The sequence below is a fragment of the Muscardinus avellanarius genome, assembly GCF_963383645.1.
Source record: "Muscardinus avellanarius genome assembly, chromosome: 1".
NCBI classification, from domain to species: Eukaryota; Metazoa; Chordata; class Mammalia; order Rodentia; family Gliridae; genus Muscardinus; species Muscardinus avellanarius.
Window position 1 is genome coordinate 189,048,969 of NC_137786.1, and position 26,695 is coordinate 189,075,663.

A 26,695-nucleotide genomic window follows, 5' to 3' on the forward strand; every position below is an offset into this window, starting at 1 on the left:
ATTTTTTTTTCTCAGTGAATGAATGGATAAATGAATGTTTTATCTGAGTTAGTAAAAAATCTTTTAAGTACAATAAAGCTGTTTAGTGTAGTTTAGTGGTAGAACAACTGTTTATGGATCCATTTTGGCTAAAATATTTGTGGGTCTGTACTATCAGCTATCAGATATAAGTCATTATGAGACTTTTAAGTGGTGGTTCTTTTGTGTGCATGGACATGTGTTTAAATTAAATATCAACCATTTGATAATTTTAATAATTTTGATAATTTTTAAAAGTAATTTGAGGCTGGGCATAGTGGCCCACACCTGTAATCCCAGTATTTGGGAGGCTGAGATGGAAGGATTGCAGGTTTGAGGCCAGCCTCAGCAATTTAGACTATCAGCAACTAATTTTAAAATAAAGCTCTAAATAGAGTGGGGGCATAGCTTGGAGGTAGAATGTCCCTGGGTTCAATTTAAAAGTATATCTATACATATATGTGTATATATGCATATGTGTGAGTTATTTTGAAATATCTATTTCAGATCATTCTTGTATTTTATGGACTTCTCAGAAATATTGCTATGGCAGTTTGTGAGCAATGCCTTTATAGATGCCATGCCATTATCTTATGAAGATTCAACTGAGAATAAAATATAAAAGTTTGTTCCATAATGCAGAATTTTTTTGTGTGTGTGGTACTGGAGATGGAACCCAGGGGCATTCTACCTTCGAGCTACAACCCCAGCCCTATTTTTTATTTGAAACAGGGTCTCATTGAGTTGCAGAGGGCCTCCTCTGCAACTCAATGTGTTCGCAAAGCACGATCCTCCTGTTTCAGCCTCTCAAATACTGGGATTACAAGCATGCACCACAACACAAGGCTCAGAAATTTTTAAATTTCATGAACCTGAGCATTTCTTCAAAGCTCTAGCTTATCTTTTTAGAAAAATAAATACACACACTTAGCTTTTTATATACTTTTAGGGGCTTATTAAGACTTTCAAAGCCCATTCAAATATCCCCGGAGGCTCTGGATACTGGTTTAATAATTTATTCTTTAATGTGTAGATAGAAAGTGTAGTCCTAAAATTCAACTCAGTTATATTTTATGTGTGTGTTTACCTTTTATACAAGTGTTTTTAGTAAGAATAAGAAAATTTGTATTCATGCAAATGTCTGATTTAAATTAGATCAATTTTAATTAGATTTTCTGTGAAAAATAAGCTACAGCCAGTTTGACATATAAAAACCATTTTGGAATTGGTGTGCGGTACTTTATATCATGGCTATTGTCCATCCAGAATTAACAGCAAGTAGAATATATAAGAATGAATGAATGTCCAGACACAGTGGTAATTTCAGGTACTAGAAAGGTTGAGGCAAGAGGATTGCAAGTTTGGGGCTAGCCTCTGCGATTTATTGAGAACCCAAAAATAAACTAAGAGTGTAATTCGGTGGTAGAGCACCATTGGGTTCAATCCCTAGCAAGAGAATAAATAAGTGCAATACCTTGTCTCAGAAGTAAGGAAAGTTCTTTTGTGCTACCTTGCCTTTAAATAGTTAAGGTCTATGGAGGAAAGGATCTCTTAAAAGTATTTCGAGCTTCATATCTGTGTTGAAAAAACTCCTAGAAGTAATGCATGATTTTTGTCTGGTGAAAGTTTTATTTTGAATGGAGCTCTGAGACCATAAACATCCATCTATCATTCACTTAGTTTGAAGGGTGGTCTTAAATAAGTTTTTTAGAAATATGTGCTTCTCATCGGAATATGTGTAAAATTATGGATATGGCATGGTAACCCGGGACAATCAGTGGTGGGAGGGGGGAAGAGAAAACAGGGGCGGGGGGGGGGAGAGGGCATCAAGTATAGTTTAAATGTATACCATTTATGTTCAATAAAAAATTAAAAAAAGAAATATGTGCTTCTAAAAACTTGTATTGCACATAATATGCAATCATAATGTTTATTATCATAAGCAGACTCCTCAGGAGGTAGGGACCAGGTGAATTAGCTGGTAATGGGATATTCCACTGCAGAACATTGTATATAATGTTTGAAGATAGTAGATAATAGGTACATTGCTTTAAAGTGATAACCTTTGTGACTTGTTAGAGTTAATAATTCCTAAGTGTCTAATGCACTGATTAGAAAACAACTTATTCTAATGCACTGTAGTAGAAAACCTAGGCTTTGAGAGCCAGAAGATTTAACAGTCAGCGATCTGATCTTTTGATCATGCCAATATTCTGATTTTTATTAAGTTTTTTGTGCTTATTCAATTTGGTTGTCTTTTCTTTCTGGATCTAAGTGTCTAGAGAAGGATAGACTCTTTAGCAATGGGACTTTGCTAAGTTTATTAAGAAATCCTTGAGCTTTTATATCCTAATACTCTAATGTTTTTACTTTGTCATAGTTTTGTTTTTATTGATACTGGGATTGAACCCAGGGACATTCTAATACCTCCGAGCTATATCCCCAACACCATTTTTATTTTTTTCTTAATTTTGAAACAGGATCTTGCCGAGTGCTGATGGTCTCACTAAGTTGCTGAGGTTGATGTGTGTGTGTGTGTGTGTGTGTGTGTGTGTGTGTGTGTGTGTGTGTGTGTTACTGGGAATGGAACCCAGGTACCTTCTACCTTTGGGGCTATACTCTGGGACCTACTTCATTTTTATTTGGAAACAGGGACTCACTAAGTTGCTGAGAACCTCACTAAGTAGTTGAGGCTGGCTTTGTACCTGCGATCCTATCGTCTCAGCCTTCCAAGTATTGAGATTTACAAGTGTATGCCACCATGCCCAGCTCTGAAATTGACCTTGAACCTTCAACCTGAGATCCTCCTGTCTCAGCTGCCCAAGTACTGAGATTATAGTTGTGTGCTACCATGTCCAGCTTGTCATACAGATTTTTACCCTGTCTTTAGTTCTTTCAAGACTTATTAAATTCAGTTCCACAGCTTAAAAACACAGAAAATCCAGAGTTACCAGAAACTTCCAATATGATTTTTATACCTTTCTGAGATGATAGCATTTAGTTTCATGCTGTGTCTATGAACTTGGCAACATTTTTAAAGCTAAACTAGCAAAAATTCTCAAGAGGGTCTGTTAAGAGATTTAACCCCTTTTAAGAGATTCTGTGACAGTATGAGCCTCAAGACTAGAGACTAGCAGTTTCCTTCAATATCCTAATTTAATGAATATTTGAACATCCTATTTCAAACATGTTATTACTACTCACACAACTGATCCTAATTTTGAGTTCTACCACATTAGGTTGGTATGGCCAAGGTGCCTGGGAAGAAGTCTTAACTCTATGTTAGAGACCTCATAACCAGGGTGAAAACCCTTAAAACAGTGACTCAAGCTTTTTTTTTTTTTAATATGCTTTTATTGGACTCAAGTTTTTTAATCCCAGTCATTGAATTGGGTCATTGTTTAGCTCGATAACTTCCACTTTTTATCAAGGTATAAGTGCTTTGGAGGAGAGAGATTTTCATCAGGGATATAAATAGTTCCTAATTGAGTCACAAAAATATACTTATTTTGAAGTTAGACTAATTAGAAAACTAGTGATGCAGTTGTGCAATATATTCTTTGCAGGTTTAATCAAACTAATAATAAATTCATAAAGGTAAAGCCAAACTCATGGTAATTCTTAATTAAAAAGCAAGAGTAATGATAATTAAAAACTGTGACTAGCTAAACACAGCACAACTTAAGTGGCAGTATATCTTGAAAATTGCAGAATTATAGTATTTGAATGAATATGTGGTGGAAGCTTTGCAGCATTGTTACAGTGACCAGACTTACTAGTTGAATACAAATCAAAGTCTTTGTACATTTTAATAACGTTAAATTTATAATTCTTGATTGCTGGCTTAATATTCATAAGTGACCTTATGAGTCAAAGGAAGGTCATGCTTTCTAAATCATTTGTAGCCCAACCAGAGGTTTAGCCCATTTTTTTTAGAAAGCCATTACCTAGAAGGCTAATATGGTGATTGGGAGCTTTTCATAAGCATTGTTTCCCCAACAGTATTGGGAAATTTGTGAAGAGCTGGGCTTAAATAGAGTTTCTTTATCTCATAGCATTTTGTGGTCTTTGATATGCTAATGGATTTCTCTAATCTGGTTGAGTATAAAGTTTTGGATTTCCCAGCTCCATTATTCACAAGTACTACTATGGAGGTCTGCAAACTGTTTTTAGGTTCAGTCTTGAAAACAGTTTCACAAGGTAGCCTAAGAATATGGCACAAGAGAAACAGAAAACGCAGCATACATATGAAGCAAGGGCTTTAGTACGTTTTTCTTCTTTTTAGGGATTATATAACATGTGCTACAATAATCAGACCAGTCAACTGCTTCTGTAATCAGCAAAATAGCCAGTTCTCCCACCTTGTTAGAAAAATATTAGTAATTAAGTCAGTTTTGGGGTAAACATTTACATAGTCTCCATTTAATGATCAGAGCAAACATAGTCCATTTTTGTGTAACACAGGAACTTTGAACAGTATACATATATGCAAATATATGTATATGTATATATTTGATTAGTTTGAAAAAATATGTATGTTTTGTTTTTGTGTGTGGTACAGGAGATTGAACTAGGGCATTCTATCTCTGACCTACCTCCTCAATTCTGTTTTATTGAAACAGGGTCTAGGTTGCTCAGTCTCAGTTGCTGAGGTTCACTTTGAACCTACAATCCTCTGTCTTGGCTTCCCAAAAACTGGAATTACAGGTATGCACCACCATGCCTAGTTGAAATACATATTTTTCTAATTCTTAGCTATATTACAGACAATGATCAACTTTTGTGAAATTTTAAGCAAAACAGAGTATGTCAGTTTGCTGTGTTGGCAATTTGAAAAGCCCTATCTTTGGTAATAAGCTTAAAATAATATTGTGTATTGGACACTTTCTTTGAATCTGAAAATAGGATAAAAATTTCTCTTTCTTTCTCTCTTCCTCCCTCCCTTTCTTTCTTTCTTTCTTTCTTTCTTTCTTTCCTCTTTCTCTCTTTCTTTCTTTCTTTCTTTGTGGTACTGGGGTTCCTGGAAGCCCTTCTACCTCCGGGCTACGCTCCCAGACCTATTTTTTATATTTTCATTTGGAAACAGGGTCTCTTAAGCCAGCACAGCTGGCTTTGAACCTGCGCCATCCTCCTGTCTCCACCTCCCAAGTGCAGGGATTACAAGCATGTGCCACCATGCCCGGCAAAAATTTCTTATGTTAATATAAAAAAATTTTTATTAAGGAATGAATATAGCAAAGTAGCTCAAAATTGTGTGTGACTTATGGTAAATACATATTTTAAATTATCTTCTCCCTAGCAGTGGAATCACTTTTCCCCAATCTCTATAACTTTAGTTTGAGGAACTGTTCACATTTTTTTTTTTTTTTTTTTGTCTTGGATACTTCTTATTTGTTTTTTGTGGTACTGGGGATTGAACCCAGGGATATTCTACCTCACATTTACTCCCCCAGCCCTATTTTTTAAAAAAATTATTTATTTTGAAACAGTGTCTCACTAAGTTGCAGAGGGCCTCACTAAGTAGCTAAGGCTGGCCACTAATTTGTGATCCTCCTATCTCAGCCTCCCAAGTACTGGGATTATAAATGTGGGCCACCATGCCCGCCTCTTAATATTTATTATTCCATATTACCAAACTATGTGTAAATAAGAACAGAGCCCTTCACTATAGGCTATAGTAGAGAAATTACTGGTTTAGGCTTTGAGCTCAGAAACAAAGAAAATTGAGTATTACTAAAAATTTTAAGTTTTCTAGTCAGATAATTTTAACACTATAAATTAACATTTCTTCTTTGAATATAACTTTGAATAGAACTTAACTTTTTAAGATGCAACATCAAAATTTTTCAGGGTAATACAATTTTAGAAGCATTTTAGTTCTTGTGGAAGTGCCTTGCTTACCAAGGCAACATCAGTGTACAAAATATACAAAATAGTTGTGTGGTGGCCTAAGAATTAAGGAGCCTATTGAGATTCCTTGCTATCATAAAGTACCTTAGACTTTGGGGAAAATAGGACACAGAATTAAATATTGCTATATCAGTGCCTGTGTAGGCAAACAGAGTGGCCATTATATTTACTTCAATGGGTGCTTACAACAGAGGGACACTAGCATCTTTTATTGAAAAAAGAAGTGTTAACTAAGATGCTAGAGCTATTCTTTTGTTTGTGGAAAACTGCCTGATAAGCCTTTATTTCTGCAAAAGGAACCCACTCTTTCAATCAGCTTGACTACAGTAAATAGTTTGTACACTTTGAGTTTGCATTTTGGCATTTATTCCAAAATTTTCATTTTGGAAACTGAAATTAGTACTCAATACATGAGGATATAAAATAACTGGTTAATGTTACATTCAACAGTAAATTCCCATATAAAATAATCACTGAATTTTAATGGTGTTTTTTTTGGCATTGGAGATTGAATCCATGGCCATTCAATCTCTGAGCTACACTCCCATCCCTTTTCATTTGAAACAGGGTCTCATTATGTTGCTGAGGTTGGCCTTGAACCTGTGATCCTTCTTGTCTCAGTCTTCTCAGTACTGGGATTATAAACTTGCACCAACTTGCCCAACTTGGTTTTTAATTAAAAATTTTTTCTTTCTAATGAAGAAATGGAGCAAACTTAGTAATAAACATTAACAGAAGAAAGATAATAATTCTTTTTTCTTAATAATGCTAGTGTTATTTTCACTTAAAAATAGATTTATATTTTATTTGGAAACAGGGTCTCTTAAACCAGCGAGACTGGCTTCGAACCTGTGCAATCCTCCTGTCTGCGCCTCCCAAGCGCAGGGATTACAGGCATGCACTACCACCCCTGGCTATAAATAGATTTATTAGAAACTTTTTTCTAAGTAAAGATGAAAGTATGTTTTTAATTGTAAGACAAAGGATAGTGGAGAGTGGCTTTTATTATTGTTTGGATTTGGAATGTCTCCCAGAAGATCATGTGTTGAAGACTTGGTTCTCCAGTGCAGTACTGTCCATCATAGTGCTTTTGGGAAGTGATTGGATCATGAGTATCATGATCTCATCAGTGAATTAATCAATATGATGAATTTGTCTTTTGAATGGACTATTAGGAGGAGGTAGAAACTTGAGGTAGGTGGGGCATGGTTGGAGGAAGAAGGTCACTGAGAGCATGCAGTATATCTTGTCTTTGGCTTCTCTGCTTTCTACTCTGAACTGAGCAGTTTTCTGCTGCCACACCCTCCTGCCATGTTCTTCTGCCTCATTTTTGACCCAGAGCAATGGAGTGGACTGATCATGGAATGAAGCTGTGAGCCCAAATAAATTTTTTTTTCTTTTAAGTTGTTTGTGTCAAGTATTTTGGTCACAGCAAGGAAAAGGTGACTAACGCAGTAGCTAATTGAAGGGAAAATTTGTGCTTTCAAATAATTTTTTGGTACCTTTAAATACCTGGGTTTTCATTTCACAAAAGTAATGTTTTTTTTTTTGTTTGTTTTTTTGCGGGTCTGGGATTGGAACCCAGGGACATTCGACCTCTGAGCTACACCTCCTGCCCTATTTTTTATTCTTTATTTTGAAACCAGGTCTCACTGAGTTGTAGAGGGCCTCACTAAGTAGCTGAGGCTGTAGGCGAACTGTGATCCTCTGGTCTCAGCCTCCCGAATGTTGGGATTACAAGTGTGTGCTACCACGCCCGGCAAGTAATGTGTTTTTAAAACAGATAAAATGTGGACATGAAAATGAATATTTATTGATAAGTAAATGCCCCTCATCTCTGTTTTACAGTTATTCAGTTCTCCTTTCCAGAGCACTGCTAAATTTTGGCTATTTTGCTAAAAATAATTTTATATGTCAATAATCATGCATACACATAAATTTCTTTTTCATAAAAAGGGGTATATTATACAGTGTATTGCATCTTGATTTTGAAAACTTATCATGAATGGTATTCCATATCAGTATATGTTAAGATGCTTCATTTTCTTTTTTAGATAAAAAAAATATACTATTATAGTAATATTCCAGTTTTTTTTTTTTTTTTGCCTGCTCACCATTGTGGGTGGACACTTAGGCTTTAAATCCTAATATATCATTTTAAATACATGTAAGAATAGTTGTAGGAAAATTTTGTTTCTTTTCTATTTAAGTAGGATAATTAATGATTATTAAATAGGCTTTGTATTTAAGAAAACTAGGTCTCAGTAGTAAGCTAGTAGTAGGAGTGAGTCTACCCAGAGAAAAATTCCAGCATAATTTAGGAGTAGAGAATCTCAGACCTCCACCTCCCACCTATTGAATTATTATCTGTATGTTAAAGAGGTCACCAGGTCATTTGTGTGCATAGTAATGTAGTACTTACTAGTGGAGGGAAAGGCTATGGCCTCTCAAGGAAGGTATACAAATTGCCATTTCTAAGGAGGGGTGGTGGAAGTATTTCAAGAACTTGGTTCTACATTGGACTGGTAGGTATTATTTGGGGTGTGGGGTTTTGTGTGTAGAGAATTTCTAGCAGGGGCCTTGAGATGTGGCTTGCTTTATCACTGTAATGTTTCATTTACAGAGGTTTTGGGGGATCCATAATTTATTAGGATTAAATTAGTATTTCTTTCTCTTTTTCTTTCTTTCTTTTTTTTTTTTTTGAGGGTCTGGGGATGGAATCTGGGCATTTGACCTCCAAGTTACACCCGCTGCGCTATTTTTTATTCTTTATTTTGAAACAAGGTTTCATTGAGTTGCGGGAGGGCCTCACTGAAAGTGAAGTATCTGAAACTGTCTGTGAACTGCCATCCTCTGGTCTCAGCCTCCTAAATGCTGGGATTACAAGCGTGCATCACCACGACGGGCTAAAATAGTATTTCTAATAATGGTTGTCAGTGTAGGGTTAGGTTCTAAAGAGAGGGAGTGGCCAAAGCCACTCAGATTGTGAGATGTTTAGACTATATGAAATTATTTAGACTTTGTGGTCTATTTAGTCATCTTTGTGACTACTCAGCCTTTCTGTTGTAACCAAATGTAGACAAGGACAATTTGAGGCTCTCTGTGGCTATATGCCAATACAGCTTTATTTATAAAACAAGGAATAAGAAGAGTGTATCAGTTAGCTTTTCATATCTGTGACACATACCTGAGAAAATTTAGAGAAACAAAGATTTATTTTGGTTCCTGTTTTAGAGGTTTCAGTTCATGAACAGCTGGTTTTATTCTTGGGCCTGAAGTAAAGCAGAACATCATGGTGGAGGAAAGTTGCTTAGGTTACGGCAGCCTGAAAGTGGAGAGGTAGGAAGAGAACAAAAGGGGGAGGAGAAAGGGATGGGGACTAGAAAAGCCCTTTTAGGGCACTCTCTCGACCTACTTTCTTCAACTAGGCCCCACTTCCTAAATTTCCACCAGTTCCAGTAGTCCATTCTGCTATCAATGGATTAATTCACTGATGAGGTTAGAGCCCTCATTATCCAATTACTTCTTAAAAGCCCCATCACTGAACATTGGTGCAGTGGAGAACAAGCCTTCAATACATGAGTCTTTGGGGGATACTTCATATCTAAACCATAACATTTTCCCCCTGACTCCTAAAGGCTCATGTTCATCTCATAATACAAAATGCAATGTCTATTTCCAAGAGTCCCCAAATAATCAACAGTTCAATCATTACTCAAAAGTCCAAGTTTCCTGAGACACCAAGCAAGTAGTAGTTGTAAGCTGTTGTAAAAATCAAAAGCAAGTTACATATTTCCAACATACAATGGCACAAAGTAAACTTTTTCCATTCTAGAAAGAAGGAACAGGGAAATAGAAAAAAGAATGGGACTAAAGGGGATAGAAAAAAAAAAAAGGATGGGATTAAAGACAGAAACTCAGCAGGGCATACATTAAATCCTGTAGCTCCAGCTGTGCCATCTAGAACATGTAGTGGTGAGATGTGGACCCTAAAGGGCTGGGGCATTCCTACCCCGTGGCCTTGTCAGTTGCAGTCTACATAATTTCTTTCTTGGGCTGTCTCTGTTTGCTCCCTACAGCTCTCCTGACAGACATTCCTGTCATCTCAACTTCTTGGGGTCCTCATTGTACCTTCACATATTCCTCTCTTGGGCTGTCCACAGGAATTCTGATTCGGATACCCATTGCCTGGCCTTGCAGGCCTTCCTTTGAAATCTTGGTAGAAACTTCCATGACCGCATCACTCTTACATTCTTCATTCCTGGCAAAACTGGTACTACATAGACAACATGAAGACCTGCTACCTGCAGAAGTAGTAACTTGACCCTCTTGGACCACAGATGTAGTGGCTTCAGTGTATAACACAGATCCTTGAAATATAACTTCTTAGGCAGCCTTAAAAAATAACTTCTGAGCCGGGTGTGGTGGCGCATGCTTGTAATCCCCGCACTTGCACTTGGGAGGCAGAGACAGGAGGATCATGCTGGTTCGAAGCCAGCCTCACTGGTTTAAGAGATCCTGTTTCCAAATAAAAAAATATAAAAAAGTTAGGTCTGGGAGTGTAACCCAGAGGTAGAAGGGTTTCCAGGAACCCCAGTACCACCACACACACACAAAAAAAAAAACAAAAATAACTTCTGCTTAAGAAGTAACTTCTTCTTAGGCAGGTTTGAGCAGAGATCCCTAGTGTGTGCTTTCTTTGTGTGTGTGTGTGTGTGGGGGGGTACTGGGGTGGAACCCAGGGGCTTTTCTACCTCCAGGATATACTCCCAGACCTATTTTATATTTTATTTGGAAACAGGGTCTCACTAAGTTGTTGAGAACTTCACTCAGTAGCTGAGGCTGGCTTCGAATCTTTGCGATCCTCCTGTCTCAGCCTCCCAAGCACTGGGATTACAAGCATGCGCCACCACTCCTGGCCTGATGGTGCTTTCTTCTTGAAGCAGAATTTTTCAAATGAGTTTATAGTTTTACACTTTTCTCTCTCTCTCTCTCTCTCTCTCTTTCTCTCTCTCTCTCTCTCTGTGTGTGTGTGTGTGTGGTGTCTTACTTATTTGGTGCCTTTAAGGCATCTTTCCTATTGTTTTCCTGCAGCACTTAGATTCTCTTTAATAACATTCTCTTCAGCAACCACACCTTCCTTGGCCTCCAGTTTACACATGTTTTTGCAGCAAAACTGCACAGATTTCAAATCTTTCTGGTATTCTTGCTTCCATTTCTCATTAGTATAACAAAAGCTGTTGGGAATACACATGTTACTGGATGAATACTGTACCTCCTTGAGATTTCCCCCACTAGTCCACCACCTTTAAATTCAGCTTCATAGAAAGTCTCAGGACATTGATAAAATGCAGAAAAGTTTTTTTTTGCCAGAATATAGCACTGGTGGCCTTTAATTTCAGTTTCCCAGTAGAGTCCTCATTCTCAGCTGAAAACTTATGATCACAATCTTTACTATCTGCATTCCTGTTGACATTCTGATTTTCTGAGTTTACACCAGAATCGACCATTAAGCTCTGCTCATAATATTTTGAGGCTTCTCTAGCCTGTATTTCCAAACTTTTCCAAATGCCTTCCACAAACTAGTTCCAAAGGTTTCTGAACCACATGGTCAGGTATAGTCACAGCATAACTTCTACTTTTTGGAATCCCTTTTCTGCTTTAATCAGTTTTCGTTGCTATGATAAGTGCCTGAGAAAAAACAACTTACAGGAGGAAAATTTATGTTGGCTCATGGTTTTAGGTATTGCAGTCTCTTATTGGCTGGCTCCATTGCTTTGGGCCTGAGGTAAGGCAAAACATTATGTTGGAAGAGTATGTTGGAGGAAAGCTGCTCAGCTCACAGCAGCTAGAAATCAGAGATAGTAGAAAGGACTGTGGAGGAGAAAAGCGCTACCAGGGCATGTCCCTAGTGACCTACTTTCTACACTAATCCCTGTCTCCTAAAATATTCACCACCTCCCATGTGGCCATTAGATGAGGTTAGAGCCCTCTGATCCTATCACATTCCTAAAGTAACACCTCAGAACATTACTGTATTGGGGATAAGCCTTCAACACATGAGATTTTGAGGGATACTTCATCTATAAACATTAACAGATATTTGCCCTAAGATAATTGTTTTCTGTCTTGTCTGATCTCATGTTAGGAGAGTTGGGATAAGCTGAAGGTCTTTGGGTAGGTGAATCCCTCAGAAGTTCATCTGTTGCATAATGAATTCCAGATTTAAGGTTGCAGACTATCCTATAGTTCTCATATTGCTCATATTATTAGGCCTTGTAAAACTTTTTTAGTTTTTCTCCTTAGCACAGTGCATGGCTGGGGACCTGCCTTCAGATCAAAGTTTCCTGAGCAGCTGGGTGTGGTGGTGCATGTCTGTAATAATCCCAATAATTGGGAGGCTGAGACAGGAGGATCACAAGGTTTGAGGACACCCTCAGAAAATAGTGAGACTTATCAACCTAGCAAAACCCTGTTTTAAAAAAAATAGGGCTGGTGATGTAGCTTGGAGGTAGAATGCTCCTACGTTCAATCCCCAGTACCACACAGAAAACAAAAACAAAAAAGTTTTCTGATCTGGACAGCTATTAAGTTTGGAGCTAGCAAAGAATGTTTTGAATCCTATTGTTACCTCCATTTGACTTTGAAATGGGCTAGACAGGGTTTCTCCAAGTACAGTTTTTAGGCAATCTGCTTTATATACAACTGTGATTTCTTAAATTTGGAGGGCTTCTTATAATACTGTTTATAAAAGAAGGAATGTGTAGGAAAAGGCATTAAACTACCTTTTAATGATGTAGAAAAGAACATTTTAAAAATAATCTTTGAATTCTAGTACAGAGAAGTTCACAAATGTAGCTTAATCAGTGACTATTATAAAACAAATTTACTTATGTAATCATACTCAGGTCAGGGAATAGAAAATATTAGATCCCCCAAAACCTACTTTATAGCCTTCTCTTCTCCCTATGATAACTATCTCAGTCAGCATTTTCACTGCCATAATCCTAAAGACTTGAGCATGTAACTTAGAGGAAGGAAGATTTATTTGTGCACACATTTTGGAGTTTCTGGGGTTTGGTCCACCTGAGGCTGCAGGAGCGAAGCTCAGGGCATGGAGGTGGGAAGTGGAAAGGGAGCAGAGCACAGGTTTTGTTCCTTATGTTATGGAGTCTGGAAGCAAAAGAGCAGGCAAGCAAGGGCATCAAGGACCATGTATAATACATAAGGGTACACCCCCAGGGACCTACCTTCTTCAGCTACACCCACAAACCCAGGCCACTACGCAATGGTACTCTGATCACTGATGAGAATACAACCCCTGTGACTTAATTATATCAACCATGAGCTCTTCTGTATCTGACCATAACAGTAGCTATTGTCTAGACTTTGACACATTATGTGTCTCTTTGAACTTTACATAATTGCAACCACAGACATATATTAATTTTGCCTCTGGGTTCTTTTGCTAATGTTTGAAGTCTCTTTCCATTTCATTGCTTTATAAAATTTAGAGAGTATGTTATTTGTACAGTTTACTGTTGATAAATATTTAAGTTTTTTCACTTTCATGATATTACACATACTTTTTTTGAACTTTATTGTTCACCGCTTTCATCGTTTACTTGTGTTTTTATTTGGGTTGAGTATATTCCCTAGAGGAAATGAAAAGATTACAGAGTGTGCATATGTTCTTAGAAAATATTCCAAACAGTTTCTCAAAGCCATTGCTCACATTTCTTCTGTACTAGTGATATTCCATTGTCTTCAGTTGTTCTCTGTCATCAGCTACAAGTTTAAGAACAACCAGGGCATAGAGATTACCTGCATTGCATATATTGTACCTAGAAAGCTACACTGAGACTAAAGCCTGATTCCCTAACTTAAGAGCATTTAAAGGCTTATTAAGTCTTCTTTCAGATAGTAAGTAGGTATGGCTTGTTAATTGATTTGTCAGGCCTTCAGATGTGTGATGTAAGTTTGCATTTGCCAAAATCACTAATTTCTCTACCAAAAATTAAAAATGAGTACATGTGCATATGAATATTGCAATGTAGAATAGCTTTTGGTCTTACTTTGGTAATTATTTTTTCCTAGTCATAAAATTATACCCATAAGTTATTCTTTCCAGAAAAAAGAGCCAGTAAAATTTATAGACTATTTCTGAAATATATCAGACTGATTGCTAAAGGACCATATTGAGAATATCTGCTATAGACATAAAGGGAAAATGAATAAGGAAAGGTAATTGTCCAGTCATAGTTAATTCTCACACAAACGCTGTAAGATGGAGTGGGTGAATGGTTCTGTGATCTGTACTTTAGAGAAGAGAACACTATAGAACCAAACAGAGAAGTAAGCTCCTCCTTAAGGTTAATGGGCGAGCCTGCCCTTCAACTCTGGTCTGCCAGGTTCAGAATCCCAGAGCTACTGCATCTCAGCACTTGAATATTGGAAAGGATTTGTTAGAGCAAATTTACATGAAGCAATTTATAAGCAGAGCCTAATTTCATTCAATACTAAAATGAGAGTTCCTAATAGCTCACTATGTTTTTCAAAATTCAGCCATCCCCATAGAAATTACCTTGATATAGAAATTTGTAGAAACTTGTTTGGATTTGTTTTTACTCCTAAGCAAAACCCCAGAGCTTCTTGTCTTCTACTTTACCTTATTACTTCCACTGTCTGAGGTTTTGTTTCTAATATTCCTGTGGGGCGAAGGCTATGCCCTGCCCGGCATTAATCTTATAAAGTAGCAGCTTGCCATACATCATTTTGATTACAAAGGTGTAATGATTTGAAATCCTCCCAGCCGTAACAGAAATAGGGCAGCAGTGTTGAAAGAGGGATGGTTGTAAACTCAGTAGTGGATAAAATTATTTTCTTGTATTTATCTGGGTGATGGTCTGGGCTGGTAAGATGTGGCCTGGGGCTTCAGCCTTGGTTATTATACATGGTTCCTCCTCCTCTTTTGCGCTCTCTCTCTCTCTCTCTCTCTCTCTCTCTCTCTCTCCCTCTCTCTCTCCCTCTCTCTCTCCCTCCCTCTCTCTCTCCCTCTCTCTCTCTCTCTCTCTCTCTCTCTCTCTCTCCTCCCTCTCTCGTTTCTGGTCTCCATGATGAGAAAGCGAAGCCTTGTGCTTTTCCCCTTTCTGCTTCCTACTTCTCTTGCCATGCCTTGAGATCCATAGCCCCTGGCTTCACATAGACTGAACTCAAAATCTTCAAACCATGACCAAATAAGTCTTCCTCTAAGTTACAGGGCCAGGTCTTGGATTATAGCTGTGAGAATGCGAAGACAAAATGCGAAGGAATGCCATCCATATATGTGCAGGTAAACACCACCCTCTGCCCTTACAGCCATAAGGTACAAGCTGATAAAGAATTTATTCATGCTAATAAGAAGTATCACTTGTAAACTTACCAAATTAAATCTGGAACACGTGGAAACCTGGGCATATCAAGACATATCAGAAACACCATACATGTGAACTTATAACTCACACCCAGTGTAACCCTAAGACCCATAAACAGAGGAGTACCTCAGACTGTGGCATGTTAACATGCTGAACTGTCCCTGTCACTTGTTGTGAACCTTGTACGGGATGATCACTAGGCCTCTGCCCAGTTTTCAGGTTAGCTCTCTTTCTCCTGCTCATGACACACAGCCCACTTCAAGCTGACATTTCAAAATTGCCTGCCCCCTGGATCCTTACATTTACAGTTCTGCTTACAGTGACACTTATATTGGTACCTGTTTTCTGTCTTTTCTCTTGGTTTGGCCTCTTTAAATCCTGTAGTTAAGCATTTTCCAGCCTTCCATTAACTGGTGTATCATTTATGGACTGTAATGTGTGACTTGAGTGTTACAGATATTAGTAATTAATATTAGAGTAAAATAGCTGAGTGTGGCCGGTCGTGGTGGCACATGCTTATAATCCCCGCACTTGGTAGGCGGAGACAGGAGGATCATGCAGGTTCGAAGCCAGCTGTGCTGGCTTAAGAGACCCTGTTTCCAAATTTAAAAAAGTATAAAATAGGTCTGGGAGGGTAGCCAGGAGCTAGAAGGGCTTCCAGGAACTCCAACTCCAGTACCACTACCACCAAAAAAAAAAAGAAGAAGAAGAAGAAAATAGCTGAGTGTGGAGGAACAGGTCTATAATCCTAGGCAGGAGGATTGCAGGTTCAAGGACAGCCTCAGCAACTTGGTGAGACCCTCAAGCAGCTTTACCAAGACTCTGTTAGAAAATAAAATAGGGCTGAGGATATTGCTCAGATGTAGAGTGCCCCTGGGTTCAATTTCTAGTACCATCATGGCTTTCCAAAAAACAAACAAACAAGAAGAACTTGTGAACTTGTGATTTCTGTAGCCATGACATCAAGAGAAACCATGGTACTTGGTGCATTAAAGCTGCATGAATGTGTCTGTTCTTTGCTAGTTGCATAGTCTATTCACAATTCTAATAAATGATTCTGTCTTGGTAAGGTCTTTCAGTACGTTAAGTGTGGTAAAGACTGGAAGTAAATCTACTGATCTTTGATATGTGGTTATTTCTTAATCTGGAAGTTAAATATGAGAAATAGAATCTTGACAATAATAACTTGGATTTCTTTTTATATTTTTTTGTGGTATTGACCATTGAACCCAGGGGGTTCTACCTCTGCGCTATATACCAGCCCTACTTTATTTTTTATTTTGAAACAGTGTTCCTGAGCTGGCCTTGAATTTGTGATCCTCCTGTCTCAGCCTACCAAGAACTGGGAGTACAAGTGTGTACCACCATGCCCTGCTAATAACTTGAGTTTCTAAAACTAATGAGACAATTTGACTAGCCTTTCTTTAGTTAACAAAGTTTCTTAAGTAAACAAAGTGGATGCTAAGTGAAATGTAGTTAAGACGTGTAATTTCTGTAGAGTGTGGGGTTTTGCCTTAAAAATTTTCTGGGTTCTCCATTTGTGGCCATATTAGGCTTATAATAACTGTATATTCTCCTTTACAAATAAGGAAACATTCAGAATAGTAGTAGTTTTATCATAAGTTTGCCTAGCTTCTCAAGTGGCAGAGTTTGGATTTGAACTCCTAGGAAATATATCTTAACGTAGTTTTGTAATATATTTCTTTTAATCACTTATAAATGTAAAGATCTGAAAATAATCGTTTTTATAGCCACTGGGAAAACCCATTTTGGCAAGTAAGACTAAGTAAATTCCTTGAATGTAATGGTGACATTTGATACTTAGCATTTTCTTGAGCTTCAGAAAGATTTCTGCCTCTGTATCTTTTGATCTGAGAAGAAATCAGTATCTTCTGAAGAAAGTAACTACCTGCCACTCACTGTTAGGCATCCATCCTCTTCCCGGGGTGAACAGGAATGACAATGCTGCTGCTGCTTTTCTCAGTGTTTTAGTGTTGAAGTTACTTCTTAACAGATGATAAAAGCTTTAAGATCTCATTTTCTGTAGTAGGAATCTAAACAGCATGCTCTGGAAGGATTGTCAGAATTCCGCCCCCCCCCCCCAGTAGTTTCTGGCCACATAACAAGACTATGTGGAAGTTGTGACTTGTCACAATTTCCCTTACAAGAATTCTAAGTTGTATTGGCTTTGCCAATAGGTTAGAAAGATATTGGTTGGATTGAGGAAGCAAAGAATACTCAGAGACAAAGTTTGAAATTATTTAGTGCGTACAAAGTTGTTCAGTTGTGGGAATGTTTTTTTTTTTTTCTTTCATGAAGAAGGCTATGTAAGTCATAGTAATGTAAAACAAAACTTTGAATTGGTTGCCTGAGACTAATCAGAAGATTTTCTTTCTTCAGTTCTTAAAAACAAGCAGTCTTTATATTGTTTGCTTAAATGAATTAAGTTTAGTAAGAATTTTCTGTGATCTGGTTTTAACAGATTTTTAGTTTAGGGAAGATGTTCTTGTTAAAATGAAGGAAGAAAGCACATAATTATGGTTTGTTTCATTTTTAAGGTTTGAACCAATCACATATTCAGGCTATATTAATCCTCAGTTATTGGGGAGAAAATTGCTTAATATCTTTTTCAGTCTTAAATGCACAGATGGAAAACTTTATAATGTTTGGTATCTAGTTGGTTCTTCATATTTGTTAAAAAATTATATAAGAAGAAAATGAAGCTCAGCGAATTAAATTAGTTATTTTCCCTTTCTTGTTCTTGCCTGCCTGCCTGCTTGCTTCTTTGAGATGGGGGGTGGGTGGGGTGGGTCACATTATGTTGTCCAGGTTGGGCTTGAATTCAGTTCTTCAGCCTCAGTTGAATTACTGGCTTGCACTACTGCACAAGTTAAGAGAATTAGCTATAACTGATTCTCTTCTTAGGACATTGACATTTATTTAGCATGTAGTTTTCATTAATACTTATCAGATTTTTTAGTGTATTGATGCAGAGTTTTTTTCAGATATCCCATGTAAAGTTATTAACATTTGAACTTTAATGCTCTGTAGTTCAAATTAGGCTTTCAGTCATTGAAATCTTGAAATAGTATCAGAAATAGTAACTTGCTTACTATGAACATTATGACACTTTTGAGAAAGGGGATTCTATTCAAAATTGGCCTAGAATAGCATATATAAACCAGTCCTGTTTCCTGTAGACCAGGACATATGGTCACCTTGTTTGTTTTCATTTTAAGTAAACTTTTTCTTGAAATATAATAAATTAATAATGAAAATACACAAGTTGTCTTAAGTGAAAAACGATGAATATTTTAAAAATGAGCCATCCAGTTAAAGAAATGGAATATTACCAATGTCCCAGAAGCTTTCACATTTCCTTTGGATCACTATTTCTTCCAGCAAGGTAACCATTGTTCTGACTTCTAACCATAAATGAGTTGTGTCTGTTTTTAAACTTTATATAAATTATGTCATGTAGTATATACTCTATTCCTGTCCTTTTGGTCCAGTGGTAGTGTGTGTGTGTGTGTGTGTGTGTGTGTGTGTGTGTGTGTGTGAGAGAGAGAGAGAGAGAGAAAGATATCTGTCCATGATTTGTGTACCATAGAGAATAAAATAGTTCTTTCATTTTCATTGCTTTTAAATATCCCATAGTATGAATATATCACAGTTTATGTAGTAGACTATTGACAAACACTCAGGTTGTTTTAATTTGGGCCAGTAAGAATGGTACAGCTATAACCATACTTGTTTATCAGTCTTTTGGTGACCGTATGTACGCAGTTGGGTGAGTACATAATTAAAGGTATAATTGCTAGATCATATGATATGTGAATATTCAACTCTAACATTTGGTAATACCACTTTTCCTAAAGAATTTACCAGTCTGTACTTCCCTCTAGCAGTATATGAGAGTTCCAGTTAATGCTAGAGCCCCCATGGGCTAATCACCTCTTAAAGACCCCACTTCTTAAAATTACCACATTGTAACACCTGAATTTTGAGAGGGGGCACGTAAAAGGAACAAGTCAGTGGCATTTAGTATATTCACAGTGTAGTGCAACTTCTCTTACTTTAAAACATTTCCATCATTCTAAAATAAAACCTCTTAAGCATTTTTCTCTCTACTCCCTACTACATTCTCTACTTTCCAGCCCCTGGCTAGAATAACCAGTCTGCATTCTGTCTCTGGATTTATCTATTCTGAGTGTTTTATAAAAATGGAATAATGAGATATGTGACCACCTATGTCTGATTTCTTTATTGGGTATGTTTTTGAGGTTCATCTATGTTATAGTATGTGTCAGTACTTAACTTTTCCAGAGGTGAATAGTGTCCTAATGTGTGTGTGCATGCTCATGCCACAGTTTGTTAATTTCCTGGTTGACATGGACTGTTCGTGCTATTCAGCTATTGAAAAAGTACTACTAACCTGCATCAACTCGTTTAAGTACTTGTTTTTAATTTTGGAGATGTATGTCTAGGAGTGGAATTGGTGAGTCATATGATACTTTTATGTTTGATTTCTTTTCTTTTTTTCTGGGGATGGAACCCAGTGGCATTCTACCTCTGAGCTACACCCCCAGCCCTCTTTTTTATTCTTTATTTTGAAATGGGGTCTGAGTTGCAAAGGGCCTTACTAAGTAGCTGAGGCTGTCCACGAACTGTGATCCTCCTGTCTCAGCCTCCCAAATGCTGGGATTACAAGCATGCACCACCATGTCCAGTTTATGTTTGATTTCTTAAGAAACCACCAAACTTTTCCATACCAGCTGACCCATTTTACATCCCCACCAGCAGCATATGAGGGTTCTAATTTCTCTGCATATGAGGGTTCTAATTTCTCTGCATTGTGTGTGTGTATACTGTGTTTGTGGTGTGTGTGACACACACACACACACACACACACACACACACACACACACACACACACGAGTGGTACTGAGGACTGAACCCAGGGGCATTCTGTCTCAGCTCTTTTTAATTTTTGTTTTGAAACAGGGCCTCACTAGGTTGCTGAGGCTGTTCTAGAACCTTTGATTCTCTTGTCCCAGCCACCCAAATACTGGGATTATGAGCCTGCGCCGCCACACTCAGTTTAATTTCTTACATCTTTGTCAACACTTTGTCAACATTTTTAAAAATTTTGATGTTTTTGATGTTTGGGGTTTTTTTCTTTACCCCCGTTACTGGTGCATATTGAAATATATTTTTCTCCATATAAACCTTGTATCTGGTAACCTTCTTGACTTTGTAATTCTAATAGTTTACTTGTAATTCTAATAGTTTACTTACCTATTGGATTTTCTGCCTAAATCTGATTTGCTTATTTCCAAACCCTCTCATATTCTTTGTTCATTTTTGTGTGTATGTGTGGTTTTAAGGATTGAACCCAAGGGCGTTATACCTCTAAGCTACAACTCCTCCCCTAGTCCTGTTTTTTATTCTCTCTTCTTTTTTTTTTTTTTTTTTTTTTTTTTGCGGTACTGGGGATGGACCCCAGGGGCATTCTACCTCTGAGCTATACCTCCAGCTCTAATTTTTATTATTTATTTTGAAACGGGGTCTCACTGAGTTGCAAAGGGCCTCACTAAGTAGCTGAGCCTGTCCACGAACCACGATCCTCCTTGTCTCAGCCTCTCAAATGCTAGGATTACAAGCATAAACTACCATGCCTGGATTATTTTCTTTATTTCTGCTTCTTGACCTTGAGCTTGGCATTTTCTCTAAGGTTCTATTTACTTATAGTAGCATCTTACAGTTGTTTTCCTTGACTAACTGTATGTTCTACCATGGCCTTGCTGTCAATATAGTCTCATCTCTTCTAGAAATTTCTCTACTTCATTCTCCAGTCCCCTTCCATTTTTGTTTGTTAATAAAATTGTTTTTTCTCAACTTGTTATAGATTTTTTAATTATTTAAATTTTGATTATAAAGCATGTATATCTACTCCCCAGCATAAATAAAACAAATATATATGGACTTCTCTCATTACTTTGCAATTCTCTCTCAGGCATCTGGTAATATTTTATCCTGTGCTTGTGCATTCCTAAATGGTACAGAGTATTGTTTTCAGTGTTAGAGCTTTATATAGTAGCATACTACATGCATCTTTCTGTGCCTAGTTTTTGTTCTCCTTTATTATGGTTCTTTTGTTTATTCTCTTAGTATATCTTTTCTACTGTTTCAGTGGAGTTTGAGTAGGGAGGATAAGGTAGCCGATGTATTTCTTACTATGGCTTTTTTTTTTAAAAACAAGGTAACTTTAAACCTTTTTTGATATATTGTCACTAAGAAACATGTAGGAGAAGGGACTTGGTGTTACTTCTTGTTTCAACTGAAGATAGGTGAATATGACACTTAAAATGTTATATAAGCTGGTTAGTTGAGTCTTAACTGCTGACCTTTGTTTGGTGTTACAAATTCCTTTGGGGACAGAGAAACACCATTCAGTTTTGTTTAGGGTTTAACAGGATGGATAACGATGTGGCTTCTTATTGCTGGAAAGAATTTTTAGAGATCATTTAGTACAAACTGTACTAAGAAAACTTAGACCCAGGAAGGAGAGTGACTTGAGGTGCTCCAGGAGAAAAACACAAGGTTAGAAAAAACTGCAGTTTATTCTTTCTACTATAATACATTGAACAAGAGGTTAGAGTCTGAGATTGTTAATGTTTAGTTTTAACTTTTGCTTGTCTTTTAAAATATTTAAGTGAATACCAAGAGATTTTCTTTTCTCTTCTTCTTTTTTTTTTTTTAAGCAAGAACAGTTTTTGTTGTTGTTTTGGTACCAGGGTTGAACTCAGTGCCTCCAGGTTAAACCACCAGGGTTTTTATTTTGAAATAGGGTTGCTTTCTAAATTGCTGAGGCTGGCCTTGAATCTGCTGTCTTCTTGTCTCAGCCTCCCAAGTGCTAGGATTACAGGCCTGTTCTACCATGTTGGGCTATGTAAATTCTTTTACTAATGCTTTTTTGTCATCTTTTCTTAAGGTGAAAATGGTTTCAATCCCAGAATACTATGAAGGCAAGAATGTCCTTCTCACGGGAGCCACTGGTTTCCTAGGAAAGGTGCTTCTGGAAAAGCTGCTGAGATCTTGTCCTAAGGTGAATTCAGTGTATGTTTTGGTGAGGCAGAAAGCTGGACAGACACCTCAAGAACGAGTGGAAGAAGTCCTTAGTGGTAAGGTAAGTGTGGAGAATGAGTATTTGGTGGAGAAAAAAGGTGTGATTGTGTGTGTAATTATAGTAAGCATCGCCAGCTTAGTATATATTTCCTTAATATACTGAAAAAATAATTAAAAAATTAGTTCCTACAGGATAGTAATACACTGGATATGACATGAATAAGTAGGGAAAAAGCTCTCTTCTGTTATGGACAAAATTGCTTAACTAGTTTTAAATTACCTTTATGGTAGATACATAAAGTATGTCTTTGAACATTTGCGGCAGGTAAGTCTCCAAATACTTGTAATAATTAGATACTTTTGAACTACCTGTTCAACACCTTAATACTTGTGAGACACTATGCTTTATAACACTTTAAAATTTATAGACACCCATATTTTTGCTCATAATAGTATTAAAAGGTAGAGAAGTTACATATTCCTTTTTGAAAAGTGACAGAGGGGACATATAGAACTCATTTTATATTTTGGTCCTTTAGAAAAATATTGCTAAGAAAAACTGGACATGAGCTGGAATAAAATTATTTCAGAATCACAATAAGTTTGTGAAATCTTTCAGAATGAATTTATCTGACATTAATTTTTAGTAAGTTTGAATTGGAAGGCTCTAAGTTCAGTTTTGATCCTTATTATAGGCATAATTCAAGAAGGAATTACTACTAATAGCATTTATTTTATTTTTTATTTTTATTTTTATTTTTGCAGTACTGGGGATGGACCCAGGGGCATTTTACCTCCAATCTACACCCACAGCCCTTATTTTTTATTTTTTATTTTGAAACAGGGTCTCACTGAGTTGCAAAGGGCCTCACTAAGTAGTAGCTGAGGCTGTCTACGAACCGCCATCCTCCTGTCTCAGTCTCCCAAATTCTGGGATTACAAGAGTGCGCCACCATGTCCAGCTAGCATTTAGTTAAAAAAAAAAAAAACAATACCCATTTGACTATCAAATTTTTATACATACCTATTAAAAAACTCCACAACTGTGGAAAACCTCTTTGCAGCAAACAACCATACTTTTTTTTTTAACTTTGAATGAAACTCATAGCTTTATTGATAGTTCTGTGGATTAGAAATAATTCTGTCACATTATCATTTTCTTTGATACCATATAACAAGTCACTTGTTATCTTGATTTTTTTAAACCCTTGCATGTAAGATTCTCAAAAATTTAGAAATCATATGTGCTTTATTTATTTATTTTTCTTTTTGGTGCTAGGAATTGAACCCAGGGACATTCTACTTCCAAGCTATACCCCCAGGCCTGTTTTATTTTTAGAGTTTAAAACAGTGTCTTACTAAGTAGTTGAGGGTCTTCCTAAATTGCTGATTGGCCTTGAACTTGAAATCCTCCTGTCTCAGCTTCCAAGTAGTGCTATTACAGGCATGTGCTAACAGGCCCATAAATTCTTTTATTTTCCTTTAACATTTTTTTTATTGGTGCATTATATTCATACATCATATTGGAATAAAAAACTTGTGTGTACAAACATGTACTCATCGCTGATTTAACCTCTACCCAATTCCCACCCCATTCTCTCCCCATCCCTCCTTCCCTTGCTTGGCTTAGTGATTGACTTCAATATGTTTAAGTACATTGTGTGTTTTGGAGATTTTCCTCTTCCCCCCTCCTTTCTCCTTTAGATTGTCTTGTTTGCTCCTCTATAGGATTTCCTTTTTCAAGAGTTCCTCCTATGACCCATTTCTCCCTAACTCTCACATATTAGGGAAAGCATCTGATTTCTTATTTTTTGTGACTGACTAATCTCACTTAGCATAATGTCCTCCAGTTCCATTCATTTCCCTGAAAATGATGTAATTGAGTTTTTTTTGATGGCTGAGTAAAATTCCATTGTGTACATATCCCACAGTTTTGTAATCCATTCATCTTTTGGACATCTTGGCTGGTTCCATAGTTTGGCTATGGTGAATTGTGCAGCTATGAACATAGATACACATGCATTAGTTTGGTAGTTTGGCTTCCTATCTTTTGGGTAGATACCTAGAAGTGGTATTGCTGGATCAAATGGTAGATTTGTTCCCATTCTTCTGAGGATTCTCCCTACTGTTTTCCAAAGTGGTTGCACTAATTTGCAATCCCACCAACAATGTCTTAGAGTTCCCACTTCTCCACATCCTCGCCAGCATCTGTTGTTGTTTGTGTTTTGAATGATGGCCATTCTAGTTGGAGTTAGGTGAAATCTCAGGGTAGTTTTGATTTGCATCTCTCTGATTGCCAGTGATGTTGAGCATTTTTTCATGCATTTATTGGCCCTTTGAATTTCTTCTTTTGTGAAGTATCTATTTAGTTCATTTGCCCATTTTGTTATTGGATGCTTTGTTTTCTTAGTGTTGAGTTTCTTGAGTTCTCTGTATATTCTAGATATTAGTCCTCTATTGGTGGTGAATTCTTAGACTCTTTAATTATTCATATTAGTCTACATTAGTCTCCCTTAACCATTTTTTCTTTTTGATTCTTTGTTGAACCCTTATGGGAATTCTTTGCTGCCTTAAAATCTGAGAAAGGAGTCCTGTAAGACACATAGGCTTATTCTAAATGAAATACTTGTGTGTGTGTTTTATTGCCTTCTATGCCCTTTGCTTTAATAATATTGGTATTTTATCTTGAACCTCTTATAATTGGTATGTTTCAATCCTTCTGTCAATATCCTCTTCCTCCTAGTGAAGGGTTTTTATTTTTCAGACAACTTTAGTTATACCTATTTAGTAGTGGGTATTTGATGTAGGGAATTGAATTCAGGAATAAATAAGATGGAGTCTGCCTTTTAGAGAATTTTTAAGAGGGAGGAGGGAAAGAAAAGAAACTATAAAATCATTAAGAAGAGGTTGGATAGGAGTTATTGAGGTTGATGTCTTGGTAGAAATTGAGGACCTGAGTAAAATGGGTAAAGGATTTAGCCATCTCTCTTCTATGGTCTCTAGGGCAGTGCTTCTAAAATTTTCTTCCTAGTAAGTCTAATATGTAATAAAACTGAATAGTTTATACTTAAAACATAAAATTCTATTCACTTTTTATGGTCATCTTAAATATATGATCTTTATTTTCAATATAAAATGTTATGTTCCCAAATACTTGACTAAAATGAATGTCTCTTTTTTCCCTTTATTTTCCTCCTAGCACATCCCACCACTTAATCTTTGGGCCACTTGTTCCTTATTATGTATAGTATTGCTGGTTAATCAATAAAAATTAGTCCTTTTTGTGTCAAATTGCACTTGAAGTTAGTGAGCAGCTTTTAGTAAGGCCTACTATGATACTGAAATGAGAATAAAGCATAAGCAAAGAATATATACCAGAGTGAAATAAGAATTTGTAGCAGAGTATCTACAGAATTGACAACTTTAGAACCATTGACAGTTGGATAATTCTTTGTTTTCAAGATAATGAGTTTTTCATAAAGTCCTTCAGGTCTCTGTCTTGTAGGCATTTCTATCTTCAGTATATGTACTGAGCAAAATAGATGTAGTCCCTGTTCTCCTGGAGTTTACGTTTCTTACTCCTCAAATCCAGTCATTATCAAGTCCAATTGATGTTATCTCTGAAATCTCTCTAACTTATCTCTTTTTTTTTTATCCCATTCTGGAATACTATTCTACTTTATAATCATAGTGTCTTCTCTCTCATTTCTGTCCTTAATGCACACAAACATCCAAACTTGTACGTATTTCATTTGTCCTTGAGATCACAGCTTAAATGTAATTTTTTTTCTTTGAAGAGAAATGTGTTAAGTTCTGTTTCAGTGAGCATTCTCACTGCTGTGATCCCAACACCTGACACACATAACTTAGAATATGGGAGATTTATCTCTTTACTAATATGGAGATTTCAGACTCACTTTCTCACTTTCTCTATGTACACATTTATTTCAATTTCTCTGTGTGTGCCTTACCCCCAGGGACCCTTCTTCATCAATCAAGTCCTGCCTCCAACAGCCTGACTTGTGTAACACATAAGGTTTGGGAGACATTTTAAAATCCAAACTATACTAGCAGGATTAGTAATTTCTCCTATGCAGTCAAATAAACTGTATTGTTACTCTGATTTCACTACTCATAACATTGTATTTTAGTTGTCCATTTGCTTGTCTAGTTCTTACTACTGGACTAAATAAAGTGAGGGGAAAGTTTATTTCCTTATTTTCTAA

The 26,695-nt window shown here is 36.8% G+C and overlaps 1 protein-coding gene across 2 annotated transcripts in view; it reads left to right on the forward strand.

Moving 5' to 3' along the window:
* The window catches only part of FAR1 (fatty acyl-CoA reductase 1), a gene marked incomplete at both ends in the record, with an annotated part of 65,788 nt that overhangs the window by 5,978 nt on the left and 33,115 nt on the right, over positions 1–26,695 (forward strand). Inside the window, one exon of one of the 2 annotated variants that reach the window (XM_080719712.1) lies at positions 22,336–22,530. In XM_080719712.1, coding sequence (XP_080575838.1) covers positions 22,342–22,530 — 189 coding nt within the window. Of the gene's footprint in view, positions 1–22,335; positions 22,531–26,695 lie in introns of those variants that run through there. The other variant, XM_080719711.1, reaches the window with a different exon arrangement.